This window comes from Synchiropus splendidus, chromosome 14 (assembly GCF_027744825.2).
Source record: "Synchiropus splendidus isolate RoL2022-P1 chromosome 14, RoL_Sspl_1.0, whole genome shotgun sequence".
Classification (NCBI taxonomy): domain Eukaryota; kingdom Metazoa; phylum Chordata; class Actinopteri; order Syngnathiformes; family Callionymidae; genus Synchiropus; species Synchiropus splendidus.
Genome location: NC_071347.1, coordinates 2,969,527 through 2,985,247, shown reverse-complemented (window position 1 = coordinate 2,985,247; position 15,721 = coordinate 2,969,527). Strand labels below are relative to the sequence as shown.

General features: G+C 42.5%; 1 protein-coding gene across 1 annotated transcript in view; it reads left to right on the top strand.

Annotated features, from left to right (window-relative positions):
- LOC128770767 (copine-8-like) overlaps positions 1 to 15,721 on the top strand; it is an 87,006-nt gene that overhangs the window by 22,028 nt on the left and 49,257 nt on the right. Inside the window, exons 2-4 of the mRNA XM_053885613.1 lie at positions 4,060 to 4,100; positions 12,966 to 13,012; positions 14,674 to 14,777. Of these exons, the coding sequence (XP_053741588.1) occupies positions 4,060 to 4,100; positions 12,966 to 13,012; positions 14,674 to 14,777 (192 nt within the window). The remainder of the gene's footprint in view (positions 1 to 4,059; positions 4,101 to 12,965; positions 13,013 to 14,673; positions 14,778 to 15,721) is intronic.

Genomic DNA, 15,721 nt, shown 5'->3' with positions numbered 1-15,721 from the left:
ATGGCAACAAATTCTATTCATGTAAAACAAGATAGTTAGTGAAGTTCATAGTTTCCCCCACTCCTTCCTCAGACTTTACAGTATGTAATGAAAATGATTCAAGCAATTATTCAACGTCATGAACACGAGTAGACTGTTTTATTAACTGAATTATTCTGCTTACTTTATTAACAGTTACACTCCTGCTGGCAAAGGAACTGCAGATCATCACTGAGTTACTCACAAATGACTCCTCTCATAATTGCTTCATTGTTTTGGATAGTTATACACCAACAATACTGGATGACCTCGCAAACGCTGTTTACAGGGTGTGATGGCTGCGGCTTGTTGGGGCCAATTCTCCTGGTGGTTGCTGTCACAAAATAATGAATTCTTGCTCTGCTGGTGGAAAGGAGTCTGAAACTAATGGTTTTCACTGGGGTGCTGGTCCAAAGAACGAGAGCCGCAACATCTCCTGAGACTGTCATGGTAACATGCAAAACAGACCGTCATTCAAATATGTTTGTATCCTCAATTATTGACCACCAATGCCATTATTTGCTGAAAGAAGTTTTTTGCTGTTCGCTTTAGCTGCTTAGTTGGAAACGCTCTTTCGGATTCTTGACTGGAGGCTTATTTAGAGAGTATTCCAAATTGAAAGTGACAGCAAATGTGTCGTGACGATGCTGATGTGCAGACAAACACTGAGCAGAAGCCGAAACAAGCGCATCAGACAGCAAGTTTAATTGGTTATCTGACATCACTTCATGAAACAAGGAGGACAGCATGGAAAGCTCTAAGTTTAGGTTATAAATGAAACCAGTGTACTGCTTATGCTTACACACTGTTTGCAGTTCAAATGCAAGTTAAATTTAGTCTCAGGACGATGAACCCTTCAGCCAATGAACAGTTCACAAATGGAACTTGGCTTCAGCTGTGGCAGAACCCAACAGACAAAGGTATGTAGTCAAACTATGAGCACATGATCGAAGAGAAAAAAACTAAACCATGATGCGAGTCCAAAACACCAATTGTTGCCAAACCAACAGCACACATGCGAACAAAACTAAGGGAGCAGCTCATGAAGCAAAACACACAGTGGTCATCACTCACTTTTGTGGAAAAGAAACACAAATTAAGCGATCCATCCTCTCTCCCATGACATAATATACTGTATATATTGATGTTGGGACAGTGAGGTCTTTGCAGCCTTTCACGTTGCATGTTGACTTTCCCAGTATACTGCGCAATGGGAGTGGGGATCAGTTGAATAAAACTTCAACTCTGAGTTTAAATGAGAGCGTATTATGCTACTTGCTGAAAAGTCGATCTGTTAGCGGGGTTCCAAAGTTAGTGGAATGTCAACATGGTGGATCAGAGCGGCAGAAATGTAGCTTTTACCTTGTATGGTAGTACTTTAAAAACCCATCACTGGATCCATCGAATCCCTAAGACACAGTCAGTGAGTGGTGAAAGCCAAATCCTCCTAGATTCCAGGGGAAGACACCAACCTTATTCCTTACATCTTCATCTTAGTAAAGAAGGGAGAGTGATTAGAAAAGGAGGAGCAGTTACTAAGCCCTTTCTCTAATCATCTTGGTACAAGAATTTCTCTGCCTAACATTGCGATGCTCTCCCTATTTTATTCATTTCTTTTCTAAAAATAGCTTTACTTTTGGAACTCAGCACTAAGGCTTCACACTCGAGGTGAATTGATCCACTCAGTCTTGGAAATCCAACATGGCCAACTGGACCGAATCATCCACCAGGCAGTAATGCTGAAGTCCTCAGATCGCTGAACTGCAAACGGCAGCATCCTTACAAATCCTGTCCTTGGAGACCATGTAAAAATATGTGGCTCCACCCTGAAGTTGCCCAAATGGCTTCTTATTGTCAGGAAACTCCAGTTCATTAAATCGCCTTTGGTTGATTATTTGCAACAGAATTGCCGCAGAAAACTTTTTAAGTGGTGGTAGTTTCTTGTGTAAAACATCATTAGCGGCTCTGCAGCTATACTGATTTTTACACAATGTGCCCCAGCAGACATGCCAGTGTGCTCACAAGTCAGTCCTGTCGAGTGTACTATAAAAGGTTTATGGGTTTTTAATGTAGGATCTGGCAGCAGTACATCGTGGGTCAGATGGTGTTGTTAAGGCTTCTCAAAGCTCTGGGGACCTGCGCGCTGTCAGAAAAGCAACTGCTGGTGACGTAACTCGCCGGGGTCTCCCTTGTCTGTGGACTGTGGCTGCTCCTCCATTTCTGTCTTTGTCAGGTGTCGGCAGCTGTGGTTCGTCTTATCCAAGTGAATATTTAATCCCTCTGAGCTGTTTAACCACCTAGTACTGCGCATCTGCTCCGTGATGGAGCTCCTCTGCGCTCATGTCCATCACTGTGATGAGAACATGGGTTGGAGTGTCATGTAAATTTGATGGTAGTGTCTGCCCCAGGAAGTACCAAAAATAGTGGGAAAAAAAAGGCCTGCTCTCTGCTCTGTCTGTACATCTGAAATATAAATGGGCTCCAGTTGAAGTTGACTTGCATATGTTTGAATGCTACTGGCTCTGAATTGTCAATTGAGTCGGAAAGTTCACAGGTAAACATTTCATTAGAGCCTGAAGGGGGAGCATGCTAAATTGGTCCTACTGATGTGGTCCAGAAGAGCTGCACCACATCAGGAAACCATTGAACTAAATGTTTTAGCAATTAAATTGTTGCAGTGATACATTTTCTTCTCCCTTTCCACTCAGGCGTTGTCACAGCAGATCAGCCTCCTGCACCTCAGCCTACCTTGTGCCTCCTCCTCAGTCATAGCTTTTCTCTTCATAACCTCCTTTACCACATCCATGACCCTCAATTGTCTTGTTCTCCTGCTTTAGCCTGGTACTTCCATTCCTAACATTCTACGTCTAACTTGTTCCATGTCTCTCCTCTCCATACATCCAAAGCACCCGAGTCTGGCCATCATAACTTTGTCTCCAAACTTGTCTACATCTGCTGTCCCTACTGCCCCAACAGGCAAGCAAAAGGAGTAGTTTTCATATTTATTCAATTGATGGTAACAACAATGATCCAGCACTCTTTGGTTCTTGTTCATTTGGATATTGTGATGTTGCTTTCTGGATTCTTTTTTTTAATCTTCAAATGTGCAGTCACTGACCGATGAAAAAATGTGAAAGATTTTAAAGATCCTGATGTATGTGCCCCCACCCCACCCCACCTTTTGCCATCAAACTAGATGGAGGTACAGCCACTTCTGTTGCCAAGCCATGCATGCTCTGATGAGGTGGTCTGGAAAGCTTCTCTTCCACGCATCAGTTGTCTCTGCCTGTTCCAACCTTCCGCCATTCTCAAAGTTTAATAATGGAAATGCAAACAGAACCACTGTCACAATGCTCCAACTAATCATTCATTACAGCCACAAGCACATTATTTTATTGATTTGATTTCATGCTGCTTTATGATTCTTTTTTTCAATTGTCCTGATCCTAGCATGGTGAGAGAAGAGATGGTTGCCAGTCAAACCAGACCAAGATGCAGTGCTCAGTTTCTTGTACCCTAGTAACAGTTAGTGAAGGTCTTATTGAAATTGTTTTTTTTTTATTTCAAATTTTTTGCAACAGATGAGCAAGTGATAAGCACAGACAAAAATAACACCTTTTAACATGGAGGGTTCCAAAACTTTTATTCTACGTACCCGTATAACAAGAGAAACTGCACTTGTATTAAGGAATGAATCGATTACTAAAAAAAAAGACAGGCATATTCTGTGCACAGAAGAGTTATATGAATACAGATTTATTCAAGTACTGGTTTGGGTAGATTAATTTATGCATGTGTGGTGGGGAGAATCATGGATTGTGAGGGAATCAATAACATTGTGCTGTTGGGGGACACGCAGGTTTGAAGCAGAGTTGTGGGTGTTTCATGGTTTGCAGCACAGCGAATTTGTTGAGACACTAAATTAATTTCATCTCGATGGTTGCATGAAGCAACTCGGCCACTGGACTGTGTATGTTTGAAACATGGCATTGAGTAGTCTGGAAGGACAAGAACTATAACATGTCCCTTTGTGCGTTGCAGAAACTTGCTGGACAGAGACACATTCTCCAAGTCTGATCCAAGTAAGTACACACACAAACATACAACAACTAACTGCTGCCAGCAATAAGACATACACACTCAACACATCCACATACAATTGTGCAGAAGCAGGGACATTAGCTGTTCTGCACCACAAGCAGTCAGAAATACAGCTCCACGAAAACACTCCTGACTTGGGAAGCACACACACACAAATGTACGCACGCACACACAATTTGCCCAGGCTGTGTGAATCAGTATATATTTGCATATGTCAGGGGTTGTATTCGTCACTGTTCTGTGCTCCCCACATGAGTGAGGGAAGCCAGATCATCCTCGCACACATACCAGACATTTTCCTCCTGCAGACAAACACACATGCTCGCACACAAACACACATCCCGACACAGACATTCGCACTCATGGCTTGACAGCAGGGGTTCAATTTGGCAACTGGTCCAGTGATTTTTTCAAAGGCCCAGTTGGAAATCCCAACAGTAATTTGTTCTGATATTTGTAGACATCTTTTTATCCCCCTTTGCTACTGCACACAGGGGGCTCTTCTGGTTTCAAGCTATACATGTGAAACGGCAAGGCTGTTATTTCATTATCTACAATCAAGATTATTATAGACATGCTGGAAAGCAGAGTGTAACTATGCAGTACTGGCCTTATCCGCATGTTTTTGAAGTGATCCGCACCTGATGTTAACAGTCTGATGATTTAGTCTGATGGTTTACAGTACTTGTGCGTGTGCTTCGGTCATGTTTTGCGTGGGTACTTTGCCGGCTGCAGTTTGCTCTCAAGCGTCGTTTCTGGTCGGCATGTTTTTGTAGCTTCGTGTCAGCTGACGCTTCCAATAAGACCAGCATTTGTTGCTGTTATTGTGACGTGATTCATTTATTTATCTATTTTCCTCGCGAGACGTCATGGTGAGGAGCAGTTTCTTGACAACGCCGCCGCTCAGTGATTATGTAGCTGCAAGAATCCCTTGTGTATATAGTAAAACAGGCCTTATCATCACTTTTCAACCCTCAGGTCTAAGATTGTCATTGCCCCATCCATCCGTTTGGTGACTCTGAAGAACTAGAAGAGCCGCTATTTGAAGTGAACTATTGGAGCTGGCTGATGTTTAAATGCGGATTTCTCTGAAAGTCGCTGATGGTTGGTCAAAATGTGTTTATGCACTGAGCCAATTGGAGCGGCGGAGTTACGCAGAGGAGAGCGAGAAACGAGAGAGAGAGAGAATCTTTGTAGCACAGGTTTCAGAGACTCCACACTAGTCAGGTGAGGAAATTAACAGTATCAGTGAAAGAAACCTGTACCTTCTTCATTTTTACCTGATCCACACAGACTCACTGTTCCATGAAAAAAAAGAAGTCTCACAACATTCATGACCCTTATCAATTTGAGAAAAGATACACATTTGTAAAAGTTCTTTGATAACCAGCGCCCTCAATGGTGTAATGTGACTTCAATGACAAGTTCGTTTACTCATTGTATTGGGAGATTCTTCATATATATATATATATATATATATAGTGAATATATTACATTATAGAACCTTTACAGTTCAAAGAATTTTTAATTTTCACGCATTTACCATTCCTCAAAGTGAATTATGCCAATTGTAAACCCCCCCCCATCTCTGTTTTAAACGCTTATGAATTATTACAGCAGTCGCAATAGCCGCTGCCGACCGATCGCTCACTGGTCCAAGAGACCGCTCAGAGAGTTTGTGTGTTTGCTCAGACAAATGAAAAATTAGAGGGAATATTGTCTAGGGTTTGTTCACACTTCCCTCTCTCAAGCTGAAAAGCACACATACGCTGGTGGTTGAGTGGGTAAAGGACCGAATCCATCTCCCATCCATCCCAGCTGGTGTCACAGTATCGTTGAGCAAGATAATACACCTGGGTGCGAATGTGTGAATTATCGCGGTCCGTGGCTGCACATTGGTGGCCATGTTTCCTTCAGTCTGACTGTCGAAAAAGGCAAAGCCACAACTGGTTTCAATGTGGTAAGGGTGTAGGACAGTGCCACCAGCAAGCTTGCATGAAGCAGGTCTGCAGATCTCTCCAGATCAGTGGGCTGATGAGGTCTCATGGAACGGTATCCTCATTTACAGGTTGCACTAGCTGCTCTCTTATCTTAAACTGTGAACCACCATTTTAAGAAGACTTCACATGACGTGTAAACAGCGTGCTTACTACTGAGCTTGAATGAGGATACTGTTACACAAATCTTCATCAGCCCATCACTGTCAGAAGTGTCCCTTGTCTTGTTCATGACGTAAAGGTTGGAGGCAGCCATGGTGTGATTATATTTAGTTTGGATTCAAACTTCAAGGACTGGTCCACCAACTCAGAGAGTGCAGTCACACCATATGAGGAGGCTCCTCACATTTTCCAGTCACTTGCTGTTGCACCCCAGGCAGCAGGATGATAAAGTGAAACAATGGCTGAAAGAACATCATTGCTCACCTACAGTCCACCTGAGATGTGACTGAGATAACAGGGATTCAGATTCATGACTCCATGATGAGCCCAGAGAGTTCTGTGAGCTATGAATGACATGCACCGTGAATTTGGCTCACCACTGCTCAGCGGTACAGTCTATTGTGCTCTGGAGGAGACCAAATGATATAGACCACTGTCCTGTTCCCTCCCGGAAAGTCAATGAGGCACAACCAGGCCACAAGGATTATTAAACACACAAACAGCTCAATGGAAGTTTTTTTTTTCTTTATCAACAAGATTGAATGACTGGCTCATATTTTACATATATGTATAAGAGTTCTTATTTGCAAATCAGCTTATTAGCAGTTTGAATGTCACTGAACCAGAAGTGGATCCAAATGCTTGTAGTGACTGGAGACTTGGACAAGCAAGATTACAATTATATTTATTCACAAATGAAGGAGGAACCAAAGGCCTCACCGAACCAGAAGAGAAAACATGAACAAACAACCGGAGACAATAGCCTGAAATAAACATACCAGAAGTGAAGAAACTCTGCTAAAAAAAAAAATGGAAACCGCAGCAGAATAAAATATGCTGTAAAACCTATTGATGGGTCCCGCAACACCGACCCACATGCACCAAGCTCACAGAGCAGTCACATGACTGTGTCGACTCGGCAAAAAACGTGCCCAACTGTGTTTATAAGGAAGCACATCTGTCAACAGGATGAAAGTGCCGAAACAGTCCAATATCACCGTTTGTCTGTGGGGCCATTTTGATCTCCTATGAGAGAATAACGCATATTATTATTCAATCTCCTTGTTTTACCCAGTTTGTCTCAGACTTTGTTCCATTCTAATTGAAATTAATTTTAAGGTCACTCTCAGTTCACTATTCACGTTTTACAGACTTAACTTATTTACTTATTTAAAAACATTGGAAAATAACTTTCAGTAAAGTTGTAAATGTAAAAACAAAAAGTCTAAAAAGTCCAAGCATCCTCATTCCCATCATTTGTTTTTCACATTATGATACATGATCACATTATGGAATAATACAATATGAATACAAGTAGGTGCCTGCGTAATGTCCAGCAGTATTCTGCGACACAGTACCAACAATGTGTCATTGTGTTGACCATCAGTAAGAATGACAAACAGGAATAAACAGAGGATAATGTGGTGATCGACTCATGCACAATAGACAAAGAGCAGAAAATTCTCAGTGGTCAGAGAGTGATCAGAAAGGTGAACAAAAGGCACATGGAGATTCAAAACTATCGGGAAAAAGAAACAAAAATCTTGTGCAACAGAGAACACAACAGGCTCGATACAAGTCAACTTTACCAGGAGCATGGGCCATCTGACACTACAGACTGGAACCAGGAAGCTTATAAAGGCTCACAGGTGTGCTGATGAGGTACTTGGTTCCAGCTGGGAGTCATCACCTGTCAAGTAAAACAAAGGGAGGACAAACAGGAAATACAACCAAATAGAAGTGCATTCAAAACAGACCATGACATTTAAAATGCAATGTATGTATATTTGGTTTTAGTACACATACTAGTCACAAAAAGTTTGAATGGTGTGTGAAATTTATGGAAAATGTAACAAGCCAACAGCAGGATTCCTCCTGAACCTGACCTTGGTGGACGCGACCTCTACGCGGTTTCTCAGCTGATCCTAAAGGTTTTTCATGGGATTCAGGTCAATTTGAGGTCTGTCTCCAGCAGCCGTTCCTTAATGCAGCCTTGATGAGCTGAGGCCAAAGGACATCCCCTTCTGAAACTCTTGCAGTTTGGAGTTCCACTCTCTCAGTGGCTACTCCAAAGTCTCACTATAGCTCTGCTTAAACTCGTGATATTGGCTGCTTGGTGGAGGAGAATTTGAACTGCAATTGCTGTTGTGACTTTGTTAAGGAACATCAATTTGAACAAAACACTGACACGTTTAACAGTTAGACGTGTACTTTCATAAGTCAAATTAAGTTCACCAATGAAGTTTAAAGCGTTTGTTGTGATCATGGCCAAAATAATTCAGCACCTTTGGCCATGTTGGGCCGGATCAGTTGCTGACTGCAGCCGTCAAGCAGCTGGGCAAAAATGAAAACCAGCCACGCACACACCACTGCAGACAATTAAAAGTAGTGGCCTGTGAATGTTTTCAGACTGCTTGAGTGGCCTGAGGAAACCCGGACAGGATGGTTCATAGAGTGACTTCAAACTGGCATGGAATCAAGTCCTGGACCATCTGGCTGTGAGGTGGCAGCACTAAGCTCCACACTGTCTAGTCGGCAGCAACATAAACTGGTGTAGTGCTCAGAGGTATATTGTACTGTATATTGATATCCCAGTCCAATTGATCATCTTTCCTCACAACCTCTGGTGTCATTTCTTCTATCTTCTGTACTTGCTTTGTTTTCAGCAACATACGGTGAGAGCGCTGGATGAAAGCCTCTAAAAATAAACATGGAGGAAAGAAAATACTTTCTCTGAGACATGATCAGACGCTCAGGCCCTTTTATTTTACTCTTCCACATTTGTGTGTCTTTCCACCGAGGTTTCGGTTATCACTTCTGACACTGTCACCGCTACTCATTTACAGGTTCTCCTTGCATGTTGCGACCTGGGAGTTCCCTGATGGATCCAGTAGTGTTTTTCAAGACTGTGTGTGTGAACTCACAAGTGATGAGGTCCCAGAATCATGGAATGTACCTTGATGTGTCAGACCATGGGAGCGAAGAGGATGAGCATCCCTACTTTTTCCCCCAACGTTTATGCAAGGAGGCACTTGTGCTGCGTCCATGTCTCTGCTCTGCTGACAGCACTGGCCCCAGTCACACAGCATTAGACCGCCTCAGCAGACACACACTCACACACAGAAAAGCACACATATTCAGAGCCGCGGGCCGCCTCACATACCATATTCATATTAGTTTATAAAGCTGGACAACAATCTAGTGTTTTGTTTTCTGCCTATGTTTGTGCGTGCTCCTCTCTCTCTCTCTCTCTGTACGCTTGTCTTTGATCAGTCCGCCTCAGCAGATTGCAAGGACATAAATTATATTCCAAATGTGAGGACAGAATTGATGCTGCAGGTGATATCATCCATCTCACCCGCATCGACTGCTACATGAACAGTAGGAATTGCATGTGAAAGCAAAGTGATTGAGGGTTGAGTTTTTTTCCTCTCTCCACACACAATTGCACAGAGACCATGTGTCATGCCGCACATCATGGCTAGATAAAGGGAGAGCTGTATATTCAACCAGCTGAGCCCCGGCTCGGTGCACCACATACCCCGCATACTCACTGATGCTCTGACAAAACATAAGCTTGTGTACTTTTACCTCACAGTTCAACCTCCATCGAAGCTTTTCTTTTGAGGGCAATATAGCCAGGAAAGGTGCCACTTCTCACAGGGATGGCCTTCGAGGTCCTGTTTTGGGGGTTATTGTCAGTACTTGAGTCATCTCGTAAATGCTGTATTTATGTCTTGTTTTCAGGGTCTAGGAATTGGCTGGATTCATACTGTCTTCTGCAGCCCATCCTCACTCCCATGGCATAATATATTGACTTTGGCAAAGTGGAGATTCGCATCCTGTACTGACGACAACGGCTGCCATCCGTGTTGCATGTTAATGTATTTGGTTTTCCATTGAGGCATGTTCTGCCTTCCACGGCAACACTTAAAAAAGATGGAGGTTAGAGTTAAGGTAAGCTGTGAGATGGTGCCCCATTCATTCTAGGTGTAACAACATGTCAATTGCTATTTAAAGCCCTTCAAAGGTTTCAGTCATGGTGACGTTCAGTACTGTGACCGACTGCCTTTGCCATCAGTGTAGGCTGCAAAAGTCCTCAATATATAAGGCCATGGGAGTCAGGATTGGTTGCTTCTGTTGGTCAAGCTGAACTAGGGATTCTCACTGGGTACCACACGATATGATTCACAACCCATGCTCCACAATATGATACCGCAGTGATACTGCGATAATCGCTATTGCATTTTACCATAAATGTATCACCAAATATGAAAAACGATCAAATGCGGGATCACAGAAATTTACTCTCAATTCCACTGGATTCAAAGCTGTAATGCAGAACGTAAACTGCATGAGGTCAAAGCATAGTGCATTATTATGTAAACACACTGACTTGAACTGGCCATTGTTCACGATTACCAAACAAACTGGCACAAGTGTGAACAGTAATACACATGCAGTTCTGTAGCACAGCAGTTTGACTCTTCTGTCATGCTCCCTGCATTACACCACTCTGTCTCCAACACCAGTTTGTGTTTAAATGTTGGTAAAATAAGTGCAGACATTGACGAGTCTGTGTCATGTAGAGACCTCTCTATGCAGATATGCACATGAATCTGGATCGAAGATTAAATAACCACTATCCAACAAGTTGCTGCTCCCCAGCACGACCCTCGATCATATTGGTAGTGTTAATCCGTTCTTGTTTGATTCTGCTCTGAAAATGATTGCATGCAGATATGAAACTTTTGTTTTGTTTTTGATTGACTGCTCTGTTGAGCATGTTTCTGAACGTATCCAAGATACTTTCAAGAGCGCACCTTAGGATATCATGTCATCGACACCCCACAACACCCATATGGCCCTTCTCACTTGAAATCATGTGGGAAAAGAAAGAAATTTCATTTTTCCTTTTCAAAACATAAAGCCTCAATTCCTTTGAATTGTGTAAAGAATTTAAATAATATCGGTACACACTGGTAAATGAACGTGGTGGAAGAATGGAACGGAAGAAAAGAAATTTGATAAGAACTTTAGAGACCACAAAGCTGTACCCATCTACCTCAAAAGCTCTTTCCTCATTTGCATGGGTGTCTTTATTTCCCCCGGAGAATGGTTGAGCTTGTCGCTTTCCGGTCTTATGATATGACGATTTTGTTTAAATGTAAAAATTGTATGCATAAACAACGAATTGTTCCTCAGTTAAATGAGAAATAGATAACAATTATTTGTTCTCATTTCTCTGAATGGTCATCATAATGGATGTCAGTTGCTATTTATAACCCCTTACACGGCTCTCCTCTTTCCCTTGGCTTATCTCACCCCTTTATTTTACGTGTCGCGCTGCCAATGCGTCAACATGTGACACTCAAGGCTGCCTTTGTCGTCATTATAGGAAGCAAAAAGCAACTTTCCAACGTCAGTGTATTACGCCAAGGGAGTGAGGATGGGTTGCCAAGGCAGGCAGTTCCTCATGTGGTGGTCAGGCAATTCACTTTCCTTTCACACTTTTTGCTCCCACGTCCAACGACTCTCCTCGTTGGACATCAGTAACAGTCCATATGAAGTGAAACTGAGACACCAAGAGAAAGCGTAATCTCGCTCACAGACCCATATGTAAATGAAACCATGATTTCATCTGTTCACACATATGACTGGCACATTCTTAAAGGCATAAATTTACAGTGAATTTAATTCATGTGATGTGGCTCCTGGAGTCAATGTGAAAGCGCCTCTTCTTCAGCTGCTACCTTCTGCTGACTTGTTACCTCCTCTGATACATGGAAGTGATTTCAGTTTGAACTGTGTTGCAATACATAATTTATATAGCAAATAATATCATTTAATCTCAATATATGTTTATACACAATTAGCAATTTGGCTGCATATCAAATCAAGTTTGACCTGTGAGTGCAGCAGTGAGGGTGCAGATGGGAGTCTGGTTGGGACTAGGACTCTCAATGGGATTGAACCAGGGGCAATGAACTTGACGGTCGTGGATGGCAGGAAAGTTTAGTGTTGATCAAGCTGCTCAGCATTGTGACATGAGAACCTGCTGTCCAACCTGTCTCAGTATCTAACAAAATTCTTTGACTTGATTTTTGACGTTGACCTATCAATATTGTTCATATAATTATAATAATAATTCCATCACCCACTGGATTTCACTTTGTTTCAAACAGCACTTGTTCATCCTGGACACGTGTTGTTCCAAGCGATTTCCAAGTGTCAGGGCTCAGGAGGGTTTTCAAAATTGCTAGTCGTGATCATGAGCGATGTGCGAGTGTGTGTGTGTGTGTATCTGTGTGAGAGAATACAGCGACGGCTGCTTGAATGCAAATGAAATGTCATTTTAGTGCCAGCTGATTGCCTGGCTCCCCTCTCGCTCCTGGTCCATCATGGAAAACACTCGCAAGACTCGCTCAGACGGAGATGCTCGAATGTCAACAAGGAGGCACCCCCACCCTAAACTCATATTCTTCACCGCCCACGCAAACACTCGCGAACCCTCCCCTTCAGAAATATCATCATGCTGCAAGGCACAACTCTTCTGACATTTAATTAGGGCCTTTTCTTCCTTGATGGGGTCCAGGGAAGCAACACAGTCTCAACTGACTTCTCTGCATTACATATTCTTTAATCAATCTTCTTTCTTTCTTCCTCTCTCTTTTCTTAATTTCACAGTTTGCGTGCTGTACACGCAAGGGATAGCCAACAGGGAGTGGAGAGAGGTAAGTTCTGGGTTGAGGTGATGGGGACGCTACATTTACATTCAAGCTTGTCTTGCTGTTGAGCCTCAAGAGCATTCATGTTAGGAAAATAACTTTGAGCAGTTAAGTTGCTGGGTCTGATTCACTGAGCAATACACGATACCTTCCTGGTTACACCTCTCCTCTTCATGCCATCATTTTCCACATCCGTGACTCTCATTGGCTGTCTTCCCCCTCTGCGTCTTCATGGTCCTGCATCTCTTGCATTCCACAACCTGCTGTGTCGTCTCCCCACATTTTCAAAATAGAGATGCACCGAGTTGCAGTTTTCACTTGTAGAAGGCTGATGAATAGTGCAGAATTTGAATATCTGCTGATACTGATCATTCCGAGTTGCTGCCAGAGCGCTGTGTGCTTTATAACTATCGTCATTGTTGCCAACTATTCAGCAGTCAAATACGTTGATATTAGGGATGCTCCCATCGGGATCTTTGCCAATCACTGATACCGATCACATGGCTTGACCATGAATTTGTAATCAAAATGATGAGACATTTCAGAATCAGGTGCCTAACAAACACTGCACCGACTCCAAAACGGCGACGGATTCGGTTGTTTCCATCTCTGCAGATACGACACCTGGAAGGCTGGTCATCTAGCTTGGTGAAATTACTGGTTATTTCTAGGGCTATTTGCTTAAAGTTCTGAATGTCTCGGACTGGTGGTTGTTGCTAAGTGAGACCGCTGGTTCCTCAGCAGCAGGCTCACTTTCATGAGCCCAGAAAACGCTCCATGCTGCGTCAAGTGCTGGCACTTTAAATGCCGTGTAGAAGGCTCTGCCCTGCACAACATGTGCTGCAGGGTGCAAACTTTACATGACAGATTGAAAGTAACTTCACAGCAGACGTGCTGTTGCTGAGTGGGCAGCAAGTATAGAGGAGCGGGGCTTCAACAGAGCACCGGCTGTCACACGTGACCAGTTGTTGTGATCAGACAGTGATGATGACAGTGTGATCGGCATTCACCGATCTGAAATCGGCCGATCACGATCGGTGACCGATCAATCGGAGCATCCCTAGTTGATATGAATAGAACTTTGGTGCATCACTTCTTAAATGAAAGTCACAGCACCATCAGAATTTTAAAAAAATTAATTTAACATGGTTAAAAATATTCAAACAAAATGGAGACACTGAAACAATCAGATTTGGTAGGACATCACTAAAGGCCTAGGTGTGAAATGTACATGTGAATCTGAATTGGAATCTGGATTCAATAGCTTTACCAGAACTATGACTGATTCTGTTACTGGATATTTGCCAGGTTTGCCCTCAACCAAAATGTACTTCTTACTTTCTCACCCCTCAGTTGTGAAAGAGCTTCTCCGCCTGCTGAAGTGCTCACTCCCGCCTGCTTCAGACACTTAATAAGATGAATTATTATCAGGCCATATGTTTGGTTGCTAATCATTGCAGCTTTCTGGCAACATGTACTGCAGTACTGATCAAATATAGGTATTTAAATGTACATATTCATCACGCTTTTTTGCGCTAATGTGGTGTTTTAGTTTTAAGTTAGTTGAGTGCCTTGGCAATGCGTGCACCAAAGGTAGCTAGTATGGCATGTTTTAGCAGTGCTGAACGTGTGCATTGATAATGTGTTTTGTTTTGTTTTTACCGCAGTTTGGCCGGACAGAGGTCATCGACAACACTTTAAACCCAGATTTTGTCCGCAAATTCATCTTGGATTACTTCTTTGAGGAACGTCAAAACCTGCGATTCGACCTGTGAGTACAAAATCGTTTTTTCTTTTATGGCAGCCTGTGTGTGTGTGCGCGAACTGTGCATGCCAGTGTGCATGTTAGTGTGGGCGTGTTGAGTGCTGCTTTGTGTGGAGAAAAGTTGAGACTGAAATATTCATGGTCTGTGCTGAGGGAGATGTACTTCTCCTCCCTTTTAAATAAAAGACAAATTTTCATGGCATTTGTCCCACTGGCACTTCAGTTAAAATTTGTTTTATTCTCACCATTCTCTCAGACAAAATGACCAAAGGGACTGCAGTTTTTTTTAACAATATTTTGGGAAATGGCTAAATATCTGTATTGGCATTGACAGTGTTTTAATTTTTCCCAGGGCAAAAACATTGGTGCGAGTAGCTTTCAAAAGGATGTAATAAGAATGACACTCAAGTCAAGTCATGCTGATAAAACATTTTTACACTCGGAGAAAATTGACAAATATATATCAGTAGCTTAACTGTAACTGACTTAGTAAATACAAATATTATTTTGAATTGATGCTACCCTATCAATATACGATATATACGCTTTAAATCAGTTTTTATCCCCAAGTCAATGTTGGAGAATATTTTACCGACCGTAGTGGTGCGACTGTCAAAATTGTGTTTCTCTGAGAGACAAATTTGCATCAACTGAAGCAATACTCATGTTGACATGTTAGCAATTATCATTTCCAGATCCAGTTACATTTCCATTGCTCTGGAGGATAATGTCGCTTTCATCATGCTTACTCTACAAGTTGAGCCGTCCGAGTCATTATGATAATTCAGATTTTTGTCTATTGTTCTCTTGCGTAAGAATGTTTTTCCTATGGTCGCTCATGAAATATGGAGAGGGTATTTTGTTTGTTTACCAGATGGGATGCCAGCAGAGCTCCATGCTGCGTGCGAGCTGTGGGAGCACAGACCTGTATGTTGTGGTATTTGGGTGTG